A 24,241-nucleotide genomic window follows, 5' to 3' on the forward strand; every position below is an offset into this window, starting at 1 on the left:
CGACTACATGAATAAATTCAAACAAAAACGTCTCGTTTAAGAGGCGTAATATAATTTATTATAACATAATTTAATGAGCTATACTGTATACAGCACAAATGAGACACAGATAGCTTTTTTTGTACATTTATTGTAATCAATCACCATTCTTAAAAAATCATGCATTCCTTCCAAAACACAGTGATATAAGAATCAACAAGTGTAACATGTTAGTAGCTGAGAGACAGATTTCCTGAAAGATACAAAATACAGCCTATAAAATCGTAACCTACATCATTGCATAATCTTGTCAAAGTAGTCATTAAATAGCTTTTAGCAGTAAGCCCCTTTATATTTAGATGGAGTTACAGTATACTGTATCCAGAGAAATCCCATAGTTTTTTTTGCTTTTTTTGATAATGCCTTTCAGCAGTTATCCACATTTTAATTGTGTGGTGGCATACAGTACAATTTATACATTGGATCATAGCCTTAGTCGCTACTACTACTGCTGCTGCTGCTGCTGCTACTACTGCCACTGGAGGACTGTGGGGACAGACAATTAAATACGTTAATGCATGTTAAGAGGGGGAAAATAAACAATACTTAACTATTCATTTTTTGTAACAATTATGAGTGTCACATTCAAAATGTTTTGCTATTCATGGCCAGATCCACTGGAAATGAATTATAGTGGGTGTCCACATACTTGTGTTTTTTATTACAACATTTTATCAAATTTGTCTCAATGCAATTATAATGGGGATCAATTATATGCATTTTTGCTTTTCGAGGACTGGGACGGTACCTATTCTCAAATAACAGGGGGTCCACTGCAACCCTAATACCATCACCAAGCTTGTGATTGTGAGTGGTGCCAGTCTTACCTTGCCCCCATGTTTGTGGTGGCCGTGCATCCCGTGCCCCTTCTTTAGCTTCTTCCCCTTCTTCAACTTCTTGTGGCCTTTATGTCCATGCATCCCCATAGCCATGCCAGCCATGCCAGCCATGCCACCCATGCCAGCCATCCCAGCCATCCCAGCCATGCCCCCGCCTCCATGGAGGGGATTGAACCCCCCATGGTAGCCTTTGTTGTGGTGGTGGCCCTTTTTTTTCTGGTGGTGGCCTTTTGGGGAGCGCGGGTACACTCCGGCCTGGACGCCTCCGACAGGGGCGACAGGATACCCGCCAGGCCCCACAGGATAGGAGTGAGGTCCCGCAACGCCAGCGTATGGCGTCACACCCCGGGATGCGTTGGGTATCATGACGGGGTTGACGCCTCCTGGATACTGAACAGGCAGGTACTGTTGAGATGGAGGCTGTGGGTAGGCTCCTGCAGGAGGGACGGAGGGGTACGCGGGGTTGTAGCCAGGGGGGAAGGCTGGGTTGGATGGACCTAATGTAAACACACAATGATTCAAACATTCAATGCTGCCACTTTTTTGTACCCCGCAAAAACTGTATACCTTGATTTGGCCACATGGTTGGTCACACTTCAGGTGTTATGAAAGTTCTGGAAAGACATGAATAAAAAAATAATGGATTTATAATTCATTGGAAACAAGATGATTATTATTATTATTTGACTTTGTTTTTTAATGAAACAAACAGGGCAACATTAATGCATTGGCAGTGGGAATAATCTTTAGTTTGCGTTGATTACTGTACATGTTTTAAATTTGAGATTTATAGTGAATATTTTATTTAACTGGTGTACGAAAATTGTCAAAACAGCAAATGTCAGCAAATGATATGCACTTTTATCTATAACGAAATAGATTACTGTAAAAAAATGTGCTGTACGCTACTTTTGATTACTTTTAGATTTTGCGTATAACGCGACTAATCGTGATTAATGTGTGTGCGGGGGGGGGGCAAAAAAAAGAATAGCTGTTTACAGGTGTAAACTTAACGAATAATGATGTGTCCTCCTTTTTGGTCAGTAAACTCGGTCTGTTGGTTGAGACAACAAAATGGAACATTTTCGTGACATAACTAGGTGTCACCGAGTCCATGTTAAGCGTCAACTACGACGGTCACTCAACAGTTGTAACTTCGAGTTTTTAGATAAACACAGATTGTAACGCAAATACAGAAAGTAAGTATTTAAATATATATGAAGTGATCCCAAGCTCACCTTTGCTTTATTTAATCGCTGTCTTCCGTATTGATTGACGCGCAGTCTCTGACGCAACTGGGGAGAAAGAAACATGCGCAGGACGAGGAAGCCGCACCCAAACTTAAAATCCCAAGCACCTGCCTCTACATTTACATGCAGAAACACAAAAGAGTGTTGCTTAAGTGTTTCCATACGCAAACAACTACTGTTTGTTGCGACGAATGGAGGAGGAATGTGGTGACGAGTCTGACGACGTATACACTGAGGTACACTTGCACTGAATACAGTAGTTCCTCGGTTTACGACGGAATTCCGTCCCACCGGACTGCGTATTACTATTACTAAACCTAATATTTAAGTCACAACAGTTAGTAGTTGAACGAAAAACACTTACAGGCCACAAACGTAAAATAATCACATCAAAAACAATAATGTGCATGTCGTGTTGTATCGGTAATATCGTAAACCGAAGACACTCCAATTGGTTAATTTTTTTTATTTTGTATACATGTCAACAAACAAAATGGGGAGATTTTCCTCCGTTCACATCTTTTTACCTGATTGATTTTTGAAAAAATATACACATACTTTAAAAAGGTCATCACTGAATGGTGCGGATACAGTGAAAGTGAGGATAAGATAATGAATGTGGAGCTGTGTTGCAAAACGATGCCAAAACCATTTCTTAATGAATAATATTTAGTAACTGATATTTAAGACACCACAGAACTGCTGAAACACGCGTAAAGGTTTTTCCAAGACTCTTCTAGACAAGCTGTGAAACGAATGTCATACTAAAGAATTGGACTGAAGAAAGACTAATCTGTCCACGGCACAATGAGCAGTCAGACGGGCATCCGGGTCCATGTCCCAGCATTCGGTCAGCAGATCCTGGAGCAGCGGTCCCTGAGATGGGCCCAAGAGTAATTCAGTGGGAATTCAGTGAGGCTAGTGGGAAAGCATACCTGTCTCAGCTGATGCCAATGCTCAGGGATGGAGGGTCTTTTTCCCATGTGAGACACATAGACAATGAGTCTCTCCTGACTCATGTGGCTTCCCAGTTCACGCTCATACGGGAGGTGGTGTTGTGGCACGGTGCCGTCTGCAGAGGGAGACATTCACTCACTGCGTGGTGAGACTGGAAGGACCCCCCCCCCCCCCCCCCAAACCCAGCTCTCCTCTATGCTGGATTGTGCATAAATGTTACGGCCTGTCGGTGTGCATTATGAATTTTACCTTCAAACAAGTCAGAGCAGCGCATGCAGATCTCCCACAGAAGCAAACCCAAAGCGTAAACGTCCCCGTGCAGAAAGCAGCTGCTGAAGAGGCTGACACAACCATCCAGGATCTCAGGGGCCACATAGCACAGGGTGCATGCTGCCTGACTGTGACCCTGTGGATGAACACAAATGTGGCACAATGACCAGGTTACATCTTGCCATAGCAGATTCATAGAGTTGTCACCGTTAGCTTTCCCATTTGGCGATGGCCTGGGCATGAACACGTGATGATGGAGCTTCCAAAATCACACAATGCACAAGTGCCATCTGCCCGGACAAGCACGTTGAAGCTGCTGAGGTCTCTGTGGGCCACAGGCGGTTTGTGGCCCTCTGAAATAAATGTCAGTGAAAAGACCATTACACAAATGGAGAGGAAAAGTAAAAAATCATGCCCACCTTGCGTGTGCAGATTGGTGTGGAGATAGGAGAGTCCCTGTGCTAAAGACAGGCACAACTTGAGTGACAACGGCCAGCTGCAGGTGTTCAGGCCCAGAAAGGAGTGCAAAGAGCCCTGAAAAGTACAGCCAAACAAACAAACGAGTCATTTTCCACACTTGCATTGCCCAATATTTTTGGATTCAATCTTGATGCTCACATGTTCTGCAAATTGCAGGAAAAGAAGCCAGCTGTTATCTTGCGACCTTCTCCCGGTACCGAGAAAGTGGATGATCCTGGCGTGCCTCATCAGTGGGAGCCCATAGACTTCCTTCTCGGAAGTGAACACATGCTGCGCGCCGGCGGGGAAGACTTTCACAGCCACCATAGAGCCTTGGTATGTTCCTCGCCATACCGTGGCAAAACGCCCACGGGCCACAATCTAAGCGAGACACAAGTATTTTAAGATTGGACCCGTGCTTTTAATCAGTTAACCTTTTCAAACAGTTTACTTGTTGCAGTTGAACATCAGTGATGTCAATCTGGGACGTTTGGGAGGGACTCACTGGTGCGATTAAAAGGCTCGCCTGGGCAGTCTCCTCTAAAATAAACAAAGTCAATATCGACGTTAAAATGACACCACTGTGTTGCTATTGCTATTTGAGGAAATAGAAGAAGCTCAGGTGCACGAAGGGAACGTTACAGCTGAGATAAGCACCAAGGTCGACAGTCGCAAGGTCAAACAAAAGCAGTGTGTGGGAGTGGAATACCATACAAGGCTCAAAATAACCCGTTTTGTAGTATTTTAGTAAACAAGGCTAAGTCTCCGCCTCGTCAAAACACTAACAAGCCCTGGAAAACATCGCTAGGCATTTATATATGTTATATTGCCAATTTGTTATTGTTTAGGCAAATCCATGCTTTAGGTACCTGAGATTAACCTGAAAAAAAACAAAAACACCCCTCAAAATTGGAAAATTGCTCCTTAAATGAAGTCACTGATTCGCAAAAGTTCACCACAGAAAAAAACAAAACAATTATTTCCAAAACCCAGTGTTTTCATTCATCTGCAATGTGGCAAAAATTCTTCACACCTTAAATAAAAAATCTAAATCGAGTTAGAACACTCTCCCTTAGAATCACATGAAATATAAGGAATCCGTTACCTTTATGTTGCGAGAGACATCTCCGCTGCACCGCCGCCATCAGCAGCAGGCACACGACCAGCATAGAGAAAACTACCATGAGCCGAGTTTTGCCTATAAAGACAAGCATTAGTTTCACGGAGAATGTTCCAAATATTTTCTGGGATTTATTTGGACAATGGTATACAACGTCAGTGGAATCTAGTATGTCATGCAAAAGCCACAATCTGGGGTTGCTGATGAAGATACAACAAACCCATGGAGCTGGAGGGCCTCGGCTCCTGCGGTGACACACCCCAGGTGACGTTGAGGTTACACAGGTCCGTGTTGCACACACACTTGACCAGCTTGTTGTTGAAGCGGTGCTGCGCCTTGCAGGTGGCATCGGGGCACGACTTTTCAAAGATATCGCAAGCTTTAACGGAACATGGGATGAAAAAGATACTGCCTGAAGGAGTCACATCATTGGCGAGATAAAAGTTTTAGTTCAGCGGAATGTCCATGTCATAATAAGAAGCTTATATAATTGACAAAAGGCATATATTTGAGACTGAGAAGTATTTTTATGGCTTCAATGAAAGTACCGTAATTTTTGGACTATAAGTCGCACCGGAGTATAAGTCGCACCAGCCATAAAATGCCCAAAAAAGTGAAAAAAAACATATATATGTATATAAGTCGCTCCTGAGTATAAGTCACCCAAACTATGAAAAAAAACCGCGACTTATAGTCCGAAAATTACGGTAGGTCGTTTGTATGTGTGTGCGTCTCCATGAAAATGTCTTGTCTTCTTACAAAGAGTGTCAACCTCCAGCTGACCATTGACAACGAGGAAGTAGCCCACACAGCAGTGCGAGTTCTCGCAGACCTGAACGGAGCCATTCACGTTGCCAGCCTTCAGTTTCTCCTTGTTGTGCGCTTTGACCTTGAAGGCGCACTGCCTCCTCTCATTCGACAAAGGGCCCCACACACAAGGAAAGATGCGTTCTGAGAAGAGTGACAATGCTGAATTTAGGTGTAATATGACTCCGGGGTGTCAAAATCACCCCAAGGAAATTGTTGGGGGGGTTTTGCCTTCTACAAAGTGTAATTGCGCATCCACTCCAGTAGGTGGCAATGCTGCTGTCATTGTCAGGATGAGCTTCAAGGTGTGTTTGTTTTTGCACCAGCATGCACACAAATAACATGGAGTGACAAGCCTTTAAGAGACAATATGGAATAATATTTAACACTGAAAATAAAAGTATAGACCAAAACCCAATGTTGATAAAGATACTTTGCTACTTAAGCCGATCTATTTTTCTTTTCCTGTTGTATTTACTGTAGATGAGGCTACAATGTTTTGCAACATTGTATAAAGTACTGATAACAACTTCATAGTCAAAAAGACAATACTATTTATGGTCATGGCGGGGAGTTGTAGGAATGTGACTTTCATCTTCCTGTAACAGAAAATAATTTAAACGCAATGGTCTAAACCTGCGGCTTACTGACAAGTCGTTTATGAGATGGCAGAATGTAGAATACAATTTTGTGTTTCCACTTGCTGCCATTCATTCAAAAGAAACACCAAGCATTTCTTTTTCAAAAGTAAAATAACCTTCAAAAGTTAAAATTATTTTTTCTGCTACTTGAAATTCATGAAGAAAATGACACAAGGGGGAAAAATAATCATTTGGTAAATGATCAATGTCCTCATAGGTGATTATTGTGTGTATTGTTTCCATAGCTCATACTAGTGTATGATGACAATAAACAGCTATTATGGCCTTTAAATGAAAATATGAAAAGTATATGGTTTTATTAAAAAATGAAAGGCGACTCACCCAGCGCCAGCAGAAAAAGGGACCAGCGTCGTAGAAACATGGTCACTCAAAACCTGGACTGGCCGATAAGCAAGGCTGTGTGAGATTTTTTTTTTTCCTTCTTCCCAATCTCAAGCAGTCATGGGAATGTGAGGGGAGTCTCCGACACTTCCCAGCATCACTCCCACAAGTGCACACCTGCAGTTTGCCACACACAAATAACATCTTTTCCAAAAGTAGCTTTACGGAGAGACACCTCCAATGAGGGAGGATGAGTGGGGAGAATATATATATATATTTTTTAAAATAGATTTTTCTGAAATATGAGTATTTGTGATATAAAAAGACCAACTGGTAACCAAGGCACTTTGGTTAAAAGTTTAATTCACAAAAATACATTGACCAATATCATGAAAATGTACTAAAATGTACTTTAATAATCCATAAACGCTGGAACATTGTAGACAGAAAAACACAAGAAGCATTATTCGAGTTGGTTTAGTATAATATATTTCAGCTTCAAGAGACATAGAAATCATTCCTTATTCCCCCCCCCCTTTTATTTCTTCTATAAAAGACCCATTTTTGTCCGAAGCATTATGCAAAAAGAAAAAAAATGGCATTAGAATATATTATGGGAGCTATGAAATTCCCAGTGACTAAGTATAAAATTAAGTCACATCAGAGAGAGATAGAGAGAAATCGGTAGATGAGAAGTCCATGAATGATGAGGTGTGAAAAGAAACATAAAAAAAAAAAAAAACTGATTATAGACCTTGATCTATCACTGACATGACAGGCATGGAGAAAATGTTTATGGCCATCCAAGATAAAAATAATGATTCTCACTTTTCCACTTGGTTTCACACATCTACAATTATGAACTGAAGCAACTTGTTTTTTTTCATGCTCGTTTTTGAAGAACATTAATATTCACACAACTAAATGTATGTTTTTCAAATACGATATACTGAAAAAGATGGAAAAATACTGAATCCCATTTCTAATGTTTCACTTCTTAATCGTTTTTTTTTTGTTTGTGTTAAAAGAATCAAAAAAGAAGAGGGGAGGCCAGGCGGGGGGCCGGGGAGACTGCTGTTTTAACCGTCTCTAAGCGGCTCACGGACATTTAGTTTCTTTTAACAGATTTCCTGCGCTGTTGTCATCAGTTTTATGGCCTTTTGGTTTTTGGAGCAGAAATGAATCAAACGTGTCCTTTCAGCAGACACACACGGGAAGAAGGTCCTCGAGGCCAGAGAACAGAGTTGTCTCTCGCCGACTGTCTTTCTCTTTGATGTTTTTTTTTTCTCTCTCCGCGCCGTACATCGTCATCCTCATCTCGTGTAGGATAGAGCGGTGTGAGCGCTCAGCTGATTCACCGTTTGGGGCTGGTGGAGTTGAGAGGAGGAGAAGAGGGGTGGGGGGGGATCAGGGTGGGTGGGGCTGTTGGAATGCTGGCACGTTCCAATCAGGGCAACAGTTCTTCATTACAGCATTTCTGCAAGGCGACACAGAGATTAAGTCCTGAATTGCTTCCTCCAAAGGTCATGTGTGAAAAGCAACATAGATCTGCCAAAAGTTGTTAGCGCTCTCTTTTGGTCGGTGAGTGTTATTACACCTGCTTGTATTAAAACCATGGAGTGACTTTTTGTTTGCTTACAAAGAGTACAGCTTTTGCTGTCCGACTTTTGCTATATAGTGACGTCATGATTTGGCCCGTTTACAAAAATACTACCCCCACACCTTGTTTTAAAATTCCTAATTGTCATACAAGTGAAGATAGTGCTTATTTACAGTGTTACAAAAAGAGAAAAAAAAATTATCTCCTTGAAATTGACACTTGCTAAACTCTACTGGTGCTATACCTAATAGAATTACATAACTTCAAACTTTTTTAAACTAAACTCCTGGTTGCCTCTTGGGGTGGTTCAACTGTAGTGTCTCATTGCGTTAAATTTGTGTGTTGCTTTTTTTTTTTTTTTATGCCCAAAGAGAGAGAGAGATCACAGTGGCCTGGGAATGAGGACATATGCCCAAAAAAGAAACATGATTGGATGACCTGCCCTGTCGTGTTGCCTGATGGGGTCTCACTTTTTGAAAGTTGGTGAAAATCCTCAATTATGTACAGCCTGCTTTACTCATTGCCAAGTGCTCATAATGCTTCTTTATGGCCATTTATACGACTCAGTTTGAGACAAAAATTGCATTGGAGAAATAAATCCTCTGGGGTGAGGGTGCCAGTGCGTACATGGCGAGTGAACAGTGGCACAGTTGGGATGTAATCCCGTTAGTGATGGGTCAGCGGGCCGGCCGGCATGTGAACTCTCACATGGCGACCGGAGTGGGTGGCTACGGCCGCCATGTCTGAGCTGGGCACAATAGCCCTGTCTGTTGTGCTAATCCACGCTTCGTGGCAGAACTTGGAGAGGAAGTTTTACTCTCTACGCTGACAAAATACGAGTGGTTGAAATCCAGATTAATTCCTCATTGATTTATTTTGCCACTGTAAATGTAAGAGAACCTGATAACAAACGTGGACTTCCACACAGAACTGGGCTGTGGTCCACAAGTGATTCCTTTGGCTTGGGGGTGGGGGTGGGGGAAGGGAAGCAAGATATTTCCCCTCCACGGCTAAAAAAAAAAAAAAGTTTTGACTGAGTGTGTTGTACCCCTTTCTGACTGAGGGTGGAGCCCTTCCTCTCAAAGTCTTTTCCACAAGGAGGAAACAAGTTGTGGGAATTTTAAAAAATGAGTCAATCTTTGTATGACGATCCCATTTCTGAGACATTTGTTAAAAAAAAAAAAAAAAAAACATGTCTCCAAACATACCTGGCTCAGAGCTGCTGCAGGGGCTTTAGGATGGGAGGGTCTTTAAAGTAGCACACAGTTGGATTTCTTTTTTGCCTTCTTCTTTTCCACTGGCGTTTTCCTATTTATCTGCCTGACCAGGTCATAGAAGATCTGGGAGAGAACGTACCAACAAAATCAAAACAAACATCGCATTTCCTCATGATAATCAATGGCACGTTCACCTAAATGCCAAATGCATTTTGTGCCAATGTTTTATGTGATGTGTCCCGGGCGCTTTGTTACGGCGACGGCTAAAAAGAAAGATGGGATACGAAAAATGAAGAGTGTGTGTGTGGTTGTCTTACATCGAGGACATTGATCTTTGACTTAGCAGAGGACTCTAAAAAGGCACAGTGGTTCCACTGTCTGGCCAGGTTCTGGCCCTGCTCCTTTCCCACCACACGCTCATCCTCCAAGTCGCACTTGTTGCCCACCAGGATCATCGGCACCTGAAGAGACAACACATAAATTATTTTAAAAAAAAAAAAAAAAAAGGAAAAATATAATGGTGTGCAAACTGGGGGGTGGGGGGACCCAAACAAGATTTAAAAACAAACAAAACCAAACCAAGATTATTAACAGCATTCAAAATTCATACAGTGGACTACTGTAATGGAGGACCACCTTATTGACTATTTTTGTATCCTGTTCACATGGCAAAAATATTTATATTAAAAAAAAAAAAAAATAATAAGCAAAAAAAAAAGCCGTGGACCAGAACCGTGTCACAACCAGTCCCAATATACTTGTCACATTGTGGGACAGCTACAAGGACGATCCAAAGAAATCAATCAGTCCCCCTGGGACAGCAAAAGAATCATTCCCGTTACATAACCGATGACAGTCTATTTTAAGAGTGCGACTTGTTTTGTTTTCCGACAGGCCAAAGCACCCTCTGAGAAAACGTGCAACATGGTAAGAAAATGCCAACACGCTGCTACTACTTTCCGAACTGCTGTAATTTTCCAGTAACAGTAGAGAAACGAGGGGAGGGGGGACCGTAACAGAAAAGGCGTATAATGCGAGCCTGGCGGCAACTGTGTGGTAGTGTCGGGATGCGTCTCATCCTGCCTGCTGTTTCCTGAGCGGCTATCTGGGGTCGCTTGCTGGGCTCGGAGGAAGCAGCAGCGGCCCCGCCCAACCGGGATAGCATCGCTTTCCTTCCTGAACATTTCCAAACATTTCAGCTGGATTCCATGATACAGGTCGGCCCCTCCCATATATGATGACAGTGTGTGTGTGTGTGTTTTTATCTTCCATTGTAAAGCATGTAAGATAAACCCTCAAGTGACCACATGATCCTAAAATGTGTGGAAATGTTTGAAAGACTCCAAACAAGACATCTGCAAGAGAAATTGACTTGTGGTGGGCCTGTAACTACTAAATCATTGCGCGGGGATTCCTGCTTTTTCACTCAATGCCTGGGAGATGTGGAAAAACTGGATATTAGCGGGAATGTGGAAGCATCCCGACTTGTGCTAGCTTGCAGTCCTATGCTCTGGCCGTTTTCTTCTGTTAGAAACACTAAAGTGGCGCAGGCGAAATATGGAAGGGTCCATTATTCCTCTTCCCAGTGGGCCTGAGGCGGACGACAGGAAGCTGGTATATTTGTATTAAGTCCGCGGAGGTCGCGACTTGATGTTTGATATCCAAACAAGCCGCTTGGGTACTGGACTGCCCGACGACATCTCTACCAAAGGGTCCTGGGAGAGCCGAGGAATGCGCTGCTAACACAAACGTCGAGCCAAGCTGTGATAAAAAGAAGGATGGGGGGAGAGAGAGAGAGAGAGAGAGAGAGAGAGAGCGAGAGAGAGAGCGAGAGAGAGAGAGAGAGAGAGCGAGAGCGAGAGAGCGAGAGAGAGAGAAAAAGCAAGCGGACTGGTAGGACAGAAAAATGTTCAGTGTCAGCACGAGGAAGTATTAGCCCGCTGAAAGAGTCCACACGGGCCAATCAGGACTTGCTCAGATGCCGCTAACATGCTGCAGACAGGTCCTATCCCGCCTACTGTGGCATTCTTTGGAGATTGGATTGCAGTTACAATGAACACAGCAGCACTTGCAAACAAACAAGAGCAGTGAGTCACGGGAACCGGGTCGGGGGATTAATACCGTCCTACACGTACTGGCAGAGATGATCCTGAGAAGTCATAAGACCCGTTTTGGCGTAAGAGTCACTTTATTAGTGGTTTTGGCCCCGCTGTGCTCAAAGTGGACTCATTAAAAAATCTGGTAATTGAGCACTGTAGGAATCTGGTGAGCTTCTGGAGCGGGACAATAAACTAGAAACATGCAAGTGCTTTTGCAATGAAGGCCATTGAAGACTTGTAATTGAGCTTAGCGATATTAAGAATGTCTGCGCATTTTGCCAGCTCGGTCCTAAATGGCGCGTGGAGAACAAAAACATCTGCAGTCGCGATCGGGCAACGTCGGCTCCCCCAGCTAGCGGCGCCTTGAAAGCATTTGACAAATTTGTGCTAGGATGAAAAGGACCAACTATCTGCCTCATCATTTTTGCTGTAGTGAGTCACATCGTGTATAAACAAGTACGAGTAAAGCAATGCGTTTTTGGACCATATATTCCTTGCTGTGTGATTTTTTATAGGCTACACCCAAGGCTCTGATTTTTAGAGATGCATTTTTCCAGGTGGCCAGTGAGAGGCAGTCAATTTCCCCACCTTGAATCGTGCAATCCAAGCTAGCTTGAGGCGAACCTTGGCTCCCAAACCACAGTTGCCCTAATAAAAACACACCGCAACCTCACAGCTGAGTGTAACTTTAATGAACTCGGATTTTCTTGCACATCAGTCCAATCATTAACTGTGCCAGACCACAGTGAGGCCACAAGGCCCTCTGGCCATAGAAAGGGGAAGGAAAAAATGATGGGGAGCAGACACTGAATAAAAGTTGGGTTAGGGGGGGTAAGAAAAGACAGACAGGAAGTTTTGTACCGCAAAATGTGATTACGTGAAGTTAGAAGAAGGGAAAAGAGGGGTAGGATTTATTCTCTGAAGAACTCCAAAAAAGGACACCCTTGAGGCGCTGGTGTGATGTGATCCCTGCCGCAGCACAACACCACGATGATGGAGCTTTACAGTACAAAGGCCTTTCGAAATAACAAATGAAAAAGCGGCGACATGTGGAAAACGTACAAAAGTGTTATCTGACAGCAGTACAAAAATTGCGGCAATATGCTTCATTGGCTGAGTATTGTGTGAAAGTCTAAGGCGGGATAGCTGTGTCTTATTTGTTGGACCGCTTTTTGCGGATGCTAATTTTATTCTTATGTTAACAATTACTCGCCAAATCTGAGGTCACATCCGAACAACACGAGCTTCTGTATAAAAGGGCATAGCTGAAAAAATAGCAGCTCGTTAGTTGATACGGCAATTTACTTTACCCAGCTAATGAGATGCTAATCAAATTCTGATGCTAACAATTAATCACCAGAGCAGAGGGAACGAAATCCATTGTTTTTACTGGGATCAAACCAATGGGCTACAAGGGGGATGGGGGTGTCCACAAATGAGAAACAGTCCCAACCCAGAGACGTGCACTGCGCAAATGATATGCACAGTGGACAAATTGCACTGTGTGCCCTCGCATTGCTTTCAACACACAAGTAGGACTGGGACACCACAGCCTCCATTGTTTTCAGCTAATACGAATTTGTAATTGCCCTGCATAAGATGCTTGATTTTCAATGTTGAATGGTCTCCATAGAAACTGAACAATGTAGGCGGCTGAGAACAAGGAAGCACGGGTGTGGTGTGTGTGTGTGGGGGGGGGGGGGGCTATAATCTATCAGCTCTATGCTCCACGAGGCTTTCAAGCACAAATCAAAACACAAACGAACTCGCCGCGAGGAGCTGACAGAACACACAAACACTCACATCCTCCGTGTCTTTTACTCGTAGAATCTGTTCCCTCAGGTCCTGGAGGTCGTTAAAGGTGGACTGCGCTGTGATGGAGTAAACCAGGGCAAAACCTTGGCCGTTCTTCATGTACAAGTCCCTCATTGCCGTGAACTGTTCCTAAAAGCGGCAGGAAGAACAAGCGTGATGAGTCTTGATCAGCATACCTGAACTCACACTGTATTGCTGTATTAAACAAAGTATTTATAAAATAAAACGCAAACACTCCAGCGGCTCAGATTAGGCCAGGGCAGGCTGGCAGACGTCACTTAAGCAAAGTGGCGTTTTGGGAGATATATGCTAACCAGCTAGCACACCAACAGCTGAGGATGGCTGGAATTAAATGAAGGGAGGCCAAATCCGTGATTATTTCTCATCTGGGATCAAGTGAGAATTGCATGGAATTAACTCGTGGCATTTTTACAACTCCAGATGGGATCCCTCGGAGCACCACGGAAGAATTGGTTTTATCTGAAGCGATTCGAAGCAAACCTCCGACAATGAGTTATGCGAAGAGCGCATGGCTGGTATCAATATTTGGAAAAATAGCATGTCCACGCATGAGGACAATCATCCTGATCATCATGGCATTTTCCTCTGCTTTTGTTAGAATTCTAGCTGATATCAAATCTTGACTTACTGTGCCCGCTGTGTCGAGAATTTCAAGCATACATTGCTGTCCGTCTACCTCCACTTGCTGTAAAGGGGAAAAAGGACAGATGGTTGATCAAAAATGCATGACAATAGGAAACAATTGCTGTCACGTTGCAATCAGCGTTCGGTAACAGGTCAAACGTTTCAGGAATGAGGAAGGAAAAGAAAAAGAGCAGGCAAGGACGAAGGGCGTGACAGCACACTGGAGAGCAAAACAACGGCATGAGTAGAAACGGAGCAGCTGCTCGCCATCAGCCGCCGCCGCTCCCGCCCTTTGGGACACACTCACCTTTCTGTACGAGTCTTCTATTGTCGGGTCATATTTTTCCACAAAGATTCCCTGCACGAACTGAACTGTCTGCAAAAGAGAAGACAATGTGCAATCAGTCACGGGTTGTCTGCCAAAGATGGGATTTCCCCGTCTATATTTTGCTTTTGGAAATAATACTGGTGCGGATATTGTAAAAAAAAATAAATAAATTTGAAGGTCCAATGTAATAACAGGAGATTAAAGTTAATCCAAATTACTGTAGTGTGGTGTTGTTTTAACATAACTATGGACTTTGGTGGACAAATTAACCAAAATGAATGATGGTAAAGAAACCTACAAAAGTAACTCGTCGCTCCTTTAATTTGTGAACTATTTAGCCGTGTTGGATGTGTTCCCTCCTCTGGCCTGAGAAGCTTTATTTAATGCCTTGCAGACGGGCTTTGCCGTGTCTGTCGCTTAGCACTGGCTGTCAGCAAAATATTTCCAGATGACACTGCGTGCGTCTTTGTTTCTCGGACGGTCGGCAGGAGTATACTTGTTTTTTTTCTCTCTGTCTTGCACAACCACTGAAAATGGCAGAGCCCACTTCCAATTTAAGCATTTAAATGATATAATTCCCAATAAAGTGAAATGAGATGTTTTTCAAATTTCACGCCACGTCACGGACAAGTGTTACACGTGCCAAATATGAAAGCTGAAAAAAATTAACTCCAAGTGATGAAAACGAATGCAGTTGTCCCCGCTTGCTCCGCCGAATGTTAAAACCACAACCAGCTGATAAGTCGATGCTACTTTCTTTAAAAAGTGGAAATGTCCTGCAGAGGTGTCGTCGAGGGGAGTGGAGATATTTGAGAGGGAAAACTTACCAGAGCGGACTTGCCCACACCTCCGGAGCCTAACACCACTAGCTTGTATTCACGCATGGCGGGATCACTTCAGCAGACAGCCAAACGGTCTGGAGAGAAGCACAAAAAGACAAAAAGAAGTGAATATTTCCATCAAGACAAACAATCCAAAAAGTTGGAATTTCCCCACTTTTTTTCCATTGCAGATTGTAGTCATTCCTGGATGTTAGGGCCAAGAGGCACAACGCAACAATGGGGGGCAACACCCATAAGTGGAGCTCCTTCGGGGAGGAGGAGGTGAAGAATACGTGACCTCAGCTTAACACGAGCCAGCTGTGCAGCGCAGGAGTGCGCCGTGATTCATGGATCACGCTTCTATTCCTCACAATGGCACAATCGGCTTGCTTTCATGCACTGCAGAGCACCCTAGAGTCCTTCTTTTTGTGCTCAATTACCTCCTCGAAAGGTACTGCGAAGCTTCAACGTGTTGTCTTTTTCCAGCCAGTGATAGAAAGCAGCTGCCAGTTGGGGAAGTGCGGCTCATAATAAGGAAGAAATTGTGCAATCTCTGGAATATGGCTTTGAGGGCTTCCAATCGCTGGCGCGCATTATGGCGCTAAGTCAGCTAGGTTAGCCAAGTGGGTCACCGCCGCAATGAGGTTGACAAGGAACTGGGCAAAGTCAGTTTCTTTTTGAGGACTTTATATCTTGACCTGCATACTTCCCATTTTATCTGATTTTTTCGTTATTCTCTGGGCAGGATCCTATCCCAGAGATTAATGATGAAAATCACAAAGCGGCTATTATATTTTGAGCCACAATGGAAACAGAAGGGGGGCCGTATGATAAGCAAGCATTTTGCATAGCATCAAAAGCAACTGCGGAGCAGATGACCAACCAAAGCGCTGCCGGTGGCCATGCTATCAAATGGTGTGGGCAATTCACAATCGTTAATCTGCTATTGCCAGGAAAGTTGTCCTTGTACCATGCACACCCACACACAACACACACATCTCCCTCGTCCACTAAACACGGTGACGCGAATGTGTGGCATTCCAAGTACAGAGCACTGATAGTTACGTGCCAAGTGCGACAAAGGCTTCTCCACTGTTTATTGTTAAGGTGGCAAAGCTCAACTAAGACACAAATACTTTGGCCTGTACTTTCGACTCAAACGCAATAAAAATACAAAACCTCATTCAGCTCATGAAGAGTTATTACAGTTTGGAAAGCAAGATTTTTTTAAAAATGGCAGTATACCTTGAAAGTGGGGACGGGACCATGACTACTCTGTTTGGTCAATTCCTCGTCAAGTAGCACAGGAAACAAAAGGCTCATACAGACAAGTAGAATCCAAAAATAGTAAGGCTAGAGTTGTACCGGATGGTCCAATTGACAGAATTTGTGTTAACGCAGGCCCAGACATTTGTCTGAAAAGCAACATTGTACTTTGACAAAGCAATCACACAAAAGGCCATTTAAGGACATGTGTCTTGAAGCAAACCTCGCCCTGTTTCCACTCGGCTCTTAACAACAGTGTCATTGGGAGCAAAACAAACGCTCGGCTCGTCGGGCCCGGCAAATAAGGAGCGAGGGAAGGCGGCGTGCCAGCGAGCACACTCTTTGCGGTGACATCACTCACCCTCCGGGGCCAAAAGGTATGTGTGTCCATGTAGGGCTGCGAACGGCATGTGCGAGCAGCGGCGGGGCGACGCGCTACGCCAAAGTACATTCAGGATTTCCTGCCGCGGGCTAATCTGACATAAGCGAGGCTGTCACAGCTGCTGACTCAGCAGGGTGGGACGTTGATTGACGGCCAGCCCTCTTCGAGAAGGGCGCGCATCTGTTAAGCCGAGCGGCACCGGAGAGAGCCTTCTTATTCTCACATCCACTTGAGGTTTGAGGGTGGCTATGTTGTCCTTCTGGCCAAACGTTGATAAGATCGGCCACCGCGATAACCCCACACAAAGCGACGCTAACATGGCAAAGCGAGCTCGAGTCAAGCGCAAACGTAATGACGTTTAATAAGACGAGAATTTGCAATCATAGCGGGAAAGCGAGCCTGTGCAATCATGGTCAAGACTGTTTTTCGGTCTTTGAAGTGGGAAAGGCAAATTGCTCAATTTCATTTTCCAAAAGTCCTAAAAACAATGTTTGAGTGATTTATTGCATCCCAGCGGAATACGAGAGATGTACAACTACTAGAGTTTCAACGTGCAGGACACAAGTGAGGTTTATGTGGAACACATTTACATTTACTTAGTTACTCTAAATCAATATTCTAGTAATACAGAAACAAATTATGAGGAGCCAACGATTTAAAGCTATTTTAACAACTTCTCAACAAGGTACAGCACTTAAACTCCAAAAGCATCTACCCCAGTCTGTAGCAAAGTTCTTCCAACCGCAATGACCAGAACCAAATTGGTTCAAGTCACCTTCGTCCATCACTCACCCACATTAACCCGGGGCTAAGGTCAAAGTTAGTCAACAGTGCTGACAGGACCAGAGTGTTCCCCACTATTCACACCTTACAGGCTAACAGTGAGCTAGTAAACAGCATTTGGCAAAAGCTAAAGCAAGAATGAGCAGCAATGACTAAAGAATGATTATTTTTGTGACGGACAACGACATCAGCGGAATGCATCCAACCATCCTGTCAGTGGTGCTGTGACCTGTAACCACATCCTCTTTCCAGAGACACAAGAAGGCTTCACGCTGGCCGCCCAAAATAGCCTCTTCCACTCTCTGTTCCTGTACCAGACAGCAGACTGACTTAGAAGCGTGTGTGTGGGGAGGGAAGTGGTTGTTTCAAGTCAGCATCTCATCGTTGTAACCATGTTAGGCCCCACAGGATGGAGACGATAAGCGTAGAAACCGTAATTGCACAAGTTGTTGGAGAAGTATGATGGCTTCTCTCTTTTAAACCTGAAACATATCTCCAGACAAACCATTTTGATCACACCAATTTCAAGTCTTTCACTTTTGTGATTCTTAACAGCTAGTCAAAAAGTAGATGGTGTCCTCAATTTCACACCTTGTGGTGTTTCAATCAAATTTGAAGGTGGTTTAAACAGATTTTCTATACAATCCTAACACTAGGAAAAGAAAAAGAAATCTGACATGCAAAATTTAGCTTCCCTAGAAACCATCATCTGATTCTCAAAACCTGGAAGTGGCAATTCTAAGCAGCCTCAGCAATTTGACTGTTAATTCGGGGAAATCTTGTCACGTTGCTCTGAAAAGCAATATGTACTTAAAGGCAATTTTTCAACTTAATCTTTCTTTGTCGTTCTGCACTTCTATACAAACTAGGTTGTTACAGCTGTTTTAGTCGCATCAAGGTGTGAAGTTGGCTAATTTCCCCACAATCTGGACAATAAATTTATTTTAGCACGTCGTATTTCAATACCCCTGCGATACGGAATGCAATGTGGGCTTGAACCAAAAGCAATTACCAACAGTTCCTTTCAGTATACATGAATGCAATTCCTCCAGTGAAAAAAACTTTGACAGATGAGATGGCATTAATCTATAATCCCGCTCAATGAGATAAACATGTCACTGTGTGGACGGTGTGAGCAACACTGCTAAATCCCGTTACAAAGCTCGTTAGCAATAATGAGGCTAACTAGCTAGCTTTAACGGGCCGCTAGCGGAGGCTAGTTAGCATGCTAGCCTGTTAGCTCGCAGCACACACGTCCCTCGCTCCAAAGCGGCCCCAAACAAGTAAATATCGCCCGCAAATGGTCTCCTGCGCCAAGAAGTCTTTGGCGCTTTACGTCAAGTGCCAAGCCGAGTTGAGGTTTATGACCTGCGGGGTGGGGTGGAACGAGCTATCGGTGCTTGCGGGGTTAGCGTTACCTGCCCTTCCGCCTGGCCTTGACTAGAATGGGAGTGTTTCGGGAGCCACTCGCGGAGCTTTAATGTCGTTTTATCCGAGCAAAACAGGCTAAGGTCCAAGAAAAGCACGCCACCCGCGGGGCGCGTCGCGAGTGTCGAGAAGGAGAAAGTCCCAGCGGCGGTAAATGCTTTCCAGCCCGCTACCTTATTTTTGGTGTCAAGTAAAGTTTGCGCTCACCGTTTGTCGCTTCGCTGTCTCTGTGGGCGCTCCGCAAAGTGTCAGCTCGGTTGCGCGCGCAGCCCACACGTCACTCCTACTCAGCTCCGACCCACACTTCGGCCCTTTTTTTTTTTCAAGTGTTCTTCTTCTTTAAAGGGTAACTAATGCACACAATTTATTCTACAATCCTACTACTGCTACCAGTTCGTTAATTCATTATCTTTTAGAGTCCCATCCTAAGCCTATGCTTTTTGTATTACAATTACTTTTTCAATGTGTTTTCACTTGATCTAATGTACTGTAATTTACATAGATTTACGTGTTTACATGTATTTGCTTCTTCTAATATCCTTCCATTTACTTTTTTTCTTTGCATCATTATTTTTAGATGTTTCTTTCAGATAAAAACTCAAACGGAATCAATGTCCGGCTTGTTATATGTTACTTATTTCGGTGTTTGACTGTTTCCACTGCTTATTATTTAAAAAAAAAAAAACATATCTTTGTTTTGCAAGTCAGATGCTATGAGGGAAAATTGTAAGCAATGAGTCTTTATGACACATCCATGAGTTGCTCTCAAGTCACTGACACATTTAAGTAATTTTCTGATTGAGAAATCAGTCAGCAGTCCTCAAAGTGGAACAAAATAAGGAAGTGGGTCAAGGAACAAGACAATCTTTTTTTTTAATACTGATAAAAGTGTCATTATATTAACAGAGGTCTACAGAGGTTTAATGGAAAGCCAAAGGGCCTCAAATCATCACAATGCGAGGGGAAAGTTGAATGCTTTTCTACTTTTTTACAAAGAAAACTAGAGACAATCCTCTCGGTTACCAAATCACGAATTTGAGGTTACAAACGGTTTGCGCAGCTGTAGTTCCCATGCAAATATTTACTCTGAATAATTTAGCCAGAATTAGCATTTAGATAGAACGTCACTTTAGGAACCTGTCACGTTGCTTACTTGCTAGTGCACTGCAGTGTTTGAAATAATGAAACACTCTCAATTACCATTGACACCGTGCACACTGGTTTTACTTAATTGCTTTGGATGTATCCTGCAAGAGTAAATACTCCTTTACTGCTGCTTTATAGTACGTTATTGATAAAACAAAAAATCGTTCTGATTTACGGATCCAATTTCGCCGTGAAACATACCCCATGCAAGTTTTAGGTACCAGCGTCCTCTAGTGGTCAATTCGGCCACATCATCATGCCAGGAATGGGAAACCTTTCACCCCTGCCATACTAAACAAAGACACATTAAAACACATTTGAGTTTATTGTCGTTTGGTACAATCACTCATATAGATTGAATTAGAGGATGTAACGACCATTTGCATGAGTGGAACCATTGAGTTGTAGTGATTATGCCTCGTATCTCTTAAATTTTGAATGCAAAAAGAACTTCTGCATAAAACATCCAGTTGACTCTTTACATTGTAAAAATAAATACATGGTCGTGAAGCCAACTGGAGAAGTCGTATTGTATGCAACAAGAGGCCCCTGCTAGTTCGAGCATGTGTTCTATTTAAGGCAAATACAAGGGGAGCCTTTAATTATATACACAGAACACTAAAGTATTATAAATTATCACGCTTCTTAATTTTTTCTTCACGTCCCACACTCAACCAGGTCACCTGGCCTTCATCTGCATTAGCTGGGCTACAGGAATTCATTTCAAAATAACATTTGAAAAAAATGACAATACAGCGGAACCTTCAAAAATGAATGTGAATTTGACCAACATTCCCTGGAAAATGGATCTCAAAATTCAAAAAGAACTTTTTGCTTAACCATCACAAAGGCTTTAAGTGATGATAACCATAGAAGTGGAAATGGAACTTTCATGACGCAGTTTTGGATGGCCTGTCTGCTCACCAGTCCATTACATATACAAATTAGTTATTGATGTTGTATGTTTCATTCCAATCATGGTTTTTGGTCAACGCCTAGCATAATGGCATATTTTTTAATCAAGCAATTTTTCTCCTGTTTCCATTCATCAACACAATGGATCCCAACGAGTCCGACTGCTCAGTGCAATGAGCAATAGAGTTGCGAATGTAAATAAAGTGTCTTATGACAAGCAGTAAGAGCGTGGGCTGACTTTTATGCTCGATGGCCAAGGAACCAATTGGCAAAAATGTTTTTCCCTTTTAATCAAATGCCATCCATCCAATTTTAGTTTCCGCCGCACCTAGGAAAGAAGAAGCCAAAACGTGTATTTTGTACAAAAATGAAGATGTCACTGTGCAGTCTCAGTTCACCATGTGGTGGAGGTGTACTTGTCTCTATAGTTACGGGTGTGCAGGTGTGTCATCTCCATTTCCACTTTGTGACCCCAGCAAGGAAATTTAAAAAAAAAAAAAAAAAAAAAAACTAAGAAAAGCTTCAGGCAATCAGTCCTTTCACTGATATTGTCGGTAGTCTCCAAAGGGGGCAGTGGGCATGGGTGAGGGGGCTGGCTCCTCTGCAAATTGTGGACCTGAAAAACACACACGGGCACACGCACGATAAAATCAAGATACCTGTTTGTTGTCTCTGTTGTAATTACAGGGATGTTAGTTATATAGTAAGTTTAGAAAACACACCCTTGGGAATCATGAATGTTAAAAACAAATATAATAAATGGTGGTCAACTTACCGGTGGGAAATTGTGACGAGGCAAACCTTGACAGCATAATTCCAGCGCCCTCTATTAAGGCTAGCAGGATGCCCCCCATCGCTGCCGAGCCCACCATGGCCACTGGTCCATCTGCAAAGAAGTTCAGTTAATGGCCTGATCACAGGTGTTTGGAAACCAACATAGGCTGAATTGTTTAAAAAAAATGTGCTGACTTCTAGCAGCAAGAATGGCTCCAGTCATGGCGCCACTCGTGATGGAGTTCCAGGGGTCCTCCTTCCCGCGCACCTTCACCAGGCCGCAGTCGATCATAGAGAAGAGGCCTCCCCACACTGCGAAGCTACCTTGAAACGCCAAAGAGATGGAGTTATAGATGGAAAGGGCATAATAATAATAATTAAAAAAAAAAAACTACCTCCAAGCTGTGGCGCTCTGGTCTTGATGGCAGTCATGCTACCTCTCATTCTGTGATTCATTCCCTGCAGAGTACAAGGTCGACAATTGAGTCACTGGTAGGGCCCCAACTGATATAGATTTTTTTTTGGCTGATTCAAAATCTGTCAGTATCTAATTCTGATAACCAATTAATCGGCTGACTATCAGAGCATCGTTAGTTCATTTGTTTAATGCCTCTTTACTCAATGTTGATGAGGAAGATGCTCAACAGTTATAAAATTCAAAATATTGGGGTGAATGCAACAACTATGAATTGTGAAAGTTGTCATGAGATTGTGTACAGTGTTGTGTGAGTGAGTGGTCCTACCGAAGGCGCGTTCCTGAAGCCTTTTACTGCTTGGAATATTCCACCGCCAATGGCCCCCATGGTAAACGCACCCCCACAGTCGTCCACAATCCTCCAGGGACTGAAAACAGAAAGAATTTCATCTCCAATTTTTTAGATGCAAGATGACTTTGAAATGTTATCCACGAGGTTTGGGTTCTTAGTTTTGGGGTTTAGTTTGACCATTCGCTCATACACTATGATAGGGAGTAGCACGGAAAAGAGTATTAACATTTATATCCAAGGAATATGTATGCAAAGCAAAGTGGCTAATGTGCAATTATATAATGTGAGCAAAACTGTATGACAAGATGTGACTTGCTTGACATTGAGTAAGGACTCGACTTGACTTGCTAAGGACGTGCATGAAAGTCTTAATTTATGATTTAAACCTGCACAAAAGTGACTTGCCCCCACCTCTATTAAAGGTATTAAAGCATTACTGAAATTTTTTCAACGTTGCGCAATCAGCTCCACCCCCCCCCTCCCTCCCTCATGCTTATCAAATAGCTACAGTTAACACGTACTCGTCAATTTAATAACTCAATGTGCCACAGTCGTTATAATCCCGTAATCCGCCTGAGATAAGACCGTGAGCAAAGTTAGAGGAAAAAAACGAGATGACATATTGGAAGGGTGGGCAAATCCGCAAGGTCACTACAACGTGCTTTTTGGCACGATGTCATGTGGCTAGAGCAATATAACGTCATTTTAGCATCCGTGCTAAACGGCGGTAAACGAGCCGGTTTCCAATAAGACACAATAGAACTATATAGATATCCAACATCCTCGTTCGAGTGACATGGTGTGTTATCGGGCGCTGGAAAAAAAAACATTCAATTAATTATTTTCACCCAAAAGACTTACCACGGCTCTCTAGCATACTCCTCCATTTTGTTCTGCCGTAACGTGCCGTAGTCCGAGGGTGACGACAGAGTGACGTAATGACGCAACGCGAGGCGTTCACAGGCGCATTCAGGTGCACAAACAATGGTGGGGGAAAAAACAATCGCCATAGTCACGATGGAAAACGGATCCAATGACAAAATTATTATTATTATTATTATTATTATTATTATTATTATTATTATTATTATTATTATTATTATTATTATTATTATTATTATTATTATTATTATTATTATTATTATTATTACTATTATTATTATTATTATTATTATTATTATTATTATTATTACCACCATAGTTGGATGTCATTTTTTTAAATATAGTATGTTACTTTTTATTTTTACTATTCAGCCAATTATGATTTTTAAAAAAGTGTAATAATGTATTTTCCAACCTCATTGTTAAGTATTGATATTAAATAACAAGAATTAACAACACACATTTTTGTGTGTGCATATTTTGACTGGATACTAAGTCACAGCACACAGACTCCATGTTAAAATAAAACCTTCATGTTTTCATTCCTTTGCAATCTATCATTGCTGCCGGTCAGTGCAGCAGCACACAGAACACACACGACAGAGAAGTCGAAAGAGAGCTGGACAGCAGCCTGCTATTAGAAACCACA

At 42.8% G+C, this 24,241-nt stretch overlaps 4 protein-coding genes across 10 annotated transcripts; all 4 read right to left on the reverse strand.

The window, feature by feature from the left end:
• Positions 1–110: 110 nt before the first annotated feature.
• Positions 111–2,359, reverse strand: prr13 (proline rich 13). Of its 2 annotated transcripts, XM_061290302.1 has the most exons (5): positions 2,117–2,359; positions 1,892–1,932; positions 1,446–1,492; positions 867–1,375; positions 111–525 (listed from the first exon to the last, which is right to left on the reverse strand). In XM_061290302.1, exons 3-5 carry the CDS (start codon positions 1,459–1,461, stop codon positions 472–474), a joined length of 579 nt encoding a protein of 192 aa, XP_061146286.1. In that variant the 5' UTR covers positions 1,462–1,492; positions 1,892–1,932; positions 2,117–2,359; the 3' UTR covers positions 111–471. The 2 variants fall into 2 exon arrangements, with proteins under 2 accessions (XP_061146286.1, XP_061146285.1); XM_061290301.1 differs by lacking the exon at positions 1,892–1,932 and having other exon boundaries at positions 2,117–2,354.
• Positions 2,360–2,579: 220 nt separating this feature from the next.
• Positions 2,580–5,931, reverse strand: LOC133162372 (anti-Muellerian hormone type-2 receptor-like; the record flags this gene model as incomplete). The annotated part of the gene is made up of 10 exons (XM_061291522.1): positions 2,580–3,004; positions 3,064–3,200; positions 3,335–3,491; positions 3,563–3,708; positions 3,775–3,889; positions 3,974–4,195; positions 4,266–4,354; positions 4,920–5,012; positions 5,155–5,313; positions 5,694–5,931. Coding segments are annotated over 10 exons (1,473 nt in total), but the record flags the coding sequence as incomplete, so codon positions are not given.
• Positions 5,932–7,070: 1,139 nt separating this feature from the next.
• Positions 7,071–19,419, reverse strand: LOC133161735 (ras-related protein Rap-1A-like). Of its 6 annotated transcripts, none has more exons than XM_061290304.1 (8): positions 19,316–19,419; positions 15,256–15,344; positions 14,408–14,476; positions 14,105–14,161; positions 13,444–13,584; positions 9,859–10,002; positions 9,533–9,664; positions 7,071–8,091 (listed from the first exon to the last, which is right to left on the reverse strand). In XM_061290304.1, exons 2-7 carry the CDS (start codon positions 15,310–15,312, stop codon positions 9,575–9,577), a joined length of 558 nt encoding a protein of 185 aa, XP_061146288.1. In that variant the 5' UTR covers positions 15,313–15,344; positions 19,316–19,419; the 3' UTR covers positions 7,071–8,091; positions 9,533–9,574. The 6 variants fall into 6 exon arrangements, with proteins under 6 accessions (XP_061146288.1, XP_061146287.1, XP_061146291.1 ...); XM_061290303.1 differs by having other exon boundaries at positions 7,071–8,201; positions 19,316–19,418; XM_061290307.1 differs by lacking the exon at positions 19,316–19,419 and adding an exon at positions 19,099–19,309 and having other exon boundaries at positions 7,071–8,201.
• A 1,141-nt stretch (positions 19,420–20,560) lies between these two features.
• On the reverse strand, positions 20,561–23,678 carry timm17a (translocase of inner mitochondrial membrane 17 homolog A (yeast)). Its single transcript, XM_061290309.1, has 6 exons — positions 23,572–23,678; positions 22,687–22,786; positions 22,339–22,402; positions 22,139–22,267; positions 21,945–22,055; positions 20,561–21,785 (listed from the first exon to the last, which is right to left on the reverse strand). The coding sequence occupies exons 1-6, from the start codon at positions 23,595–23,597 to the stop codon at positions 21,709–21,711; spliced, it is 507 nt and encodes a 168-aa protein (XP_061146293.1). The 5' UTR covers positions 23,598–23,678; the 3' UTR covers positions 20,561–21,708.
• Positions 23,679–24,241: the final 563 nt, after the last annotated feature.

The sequence above is a fragment of the Syngnathus typhle genome, linkage group LG11 (genome assembly GCF_033458585.1).
Source record: "Syngnathus typhle isolate RoL2023-S1 ecotype Sweden linkage group LG11, RoL_Styp_1.0, whole genome shotgun sequence".
NCBI lineage: Eukaryota > Metazoa > Chordata > Actinopteri > Syngnathiformes > Syngnathidae > Syngnathus > Syngnathus typhle.

Bases quoted from the DNA above. Each gene is read 5' to 3' on its own strand.
- prr13 (XM_061290302.1), bottom strand. The intron at 526-866 runs GTAAGACTGGCA...CTGTCCCCACAG, and splicing joins ACCACAAACATGGGGGCAAG to TCCTCCAGTGGCAGTAGTAG.
- LOC133161735 (XM_061290304.1), bottom strand. From the start codon at position 15,312: ATGCGTGAATACAAGCTAGTGGTGTTAGGCTCCGGAGGTGTGGGCAAG. The intron at 14,477-15,255 runs GTAAGTTTTCCC...TCTCTTTTGCAG, and splicing joins GTGTGGGCAAGTCCGCTCTG to ACAGTTCAGTTCGTGCAGGG. The intron at 10,003-13,443 runs GTGAGTGTTTGT...TTGTCTCTTCAG, and splicing joins GAGTAAAAGACACGGAGGAT to GTGCCGATGATCCTGGTGGG.
- timm17a (XM_061290309.1), bottom strand. From the start codon at position 23,597: ATGGAGGAGTATGCTAGAGAGCCGTG. The intron at 22,403-22,686 runs GTAGGACCACTC...TGTACTCTGCAG, and splicing joins GCTTCAGGAACGCGCCTTCG to GGAATGAATCACAGAATGAG. The intron at 21,786-21,944 runs GTAAGTTGACCA...TGTGTTTTTCAG, and splicing joins CTCGTCACAATTTCCCACCG to GTCCACAATTTGCAGAGGAG.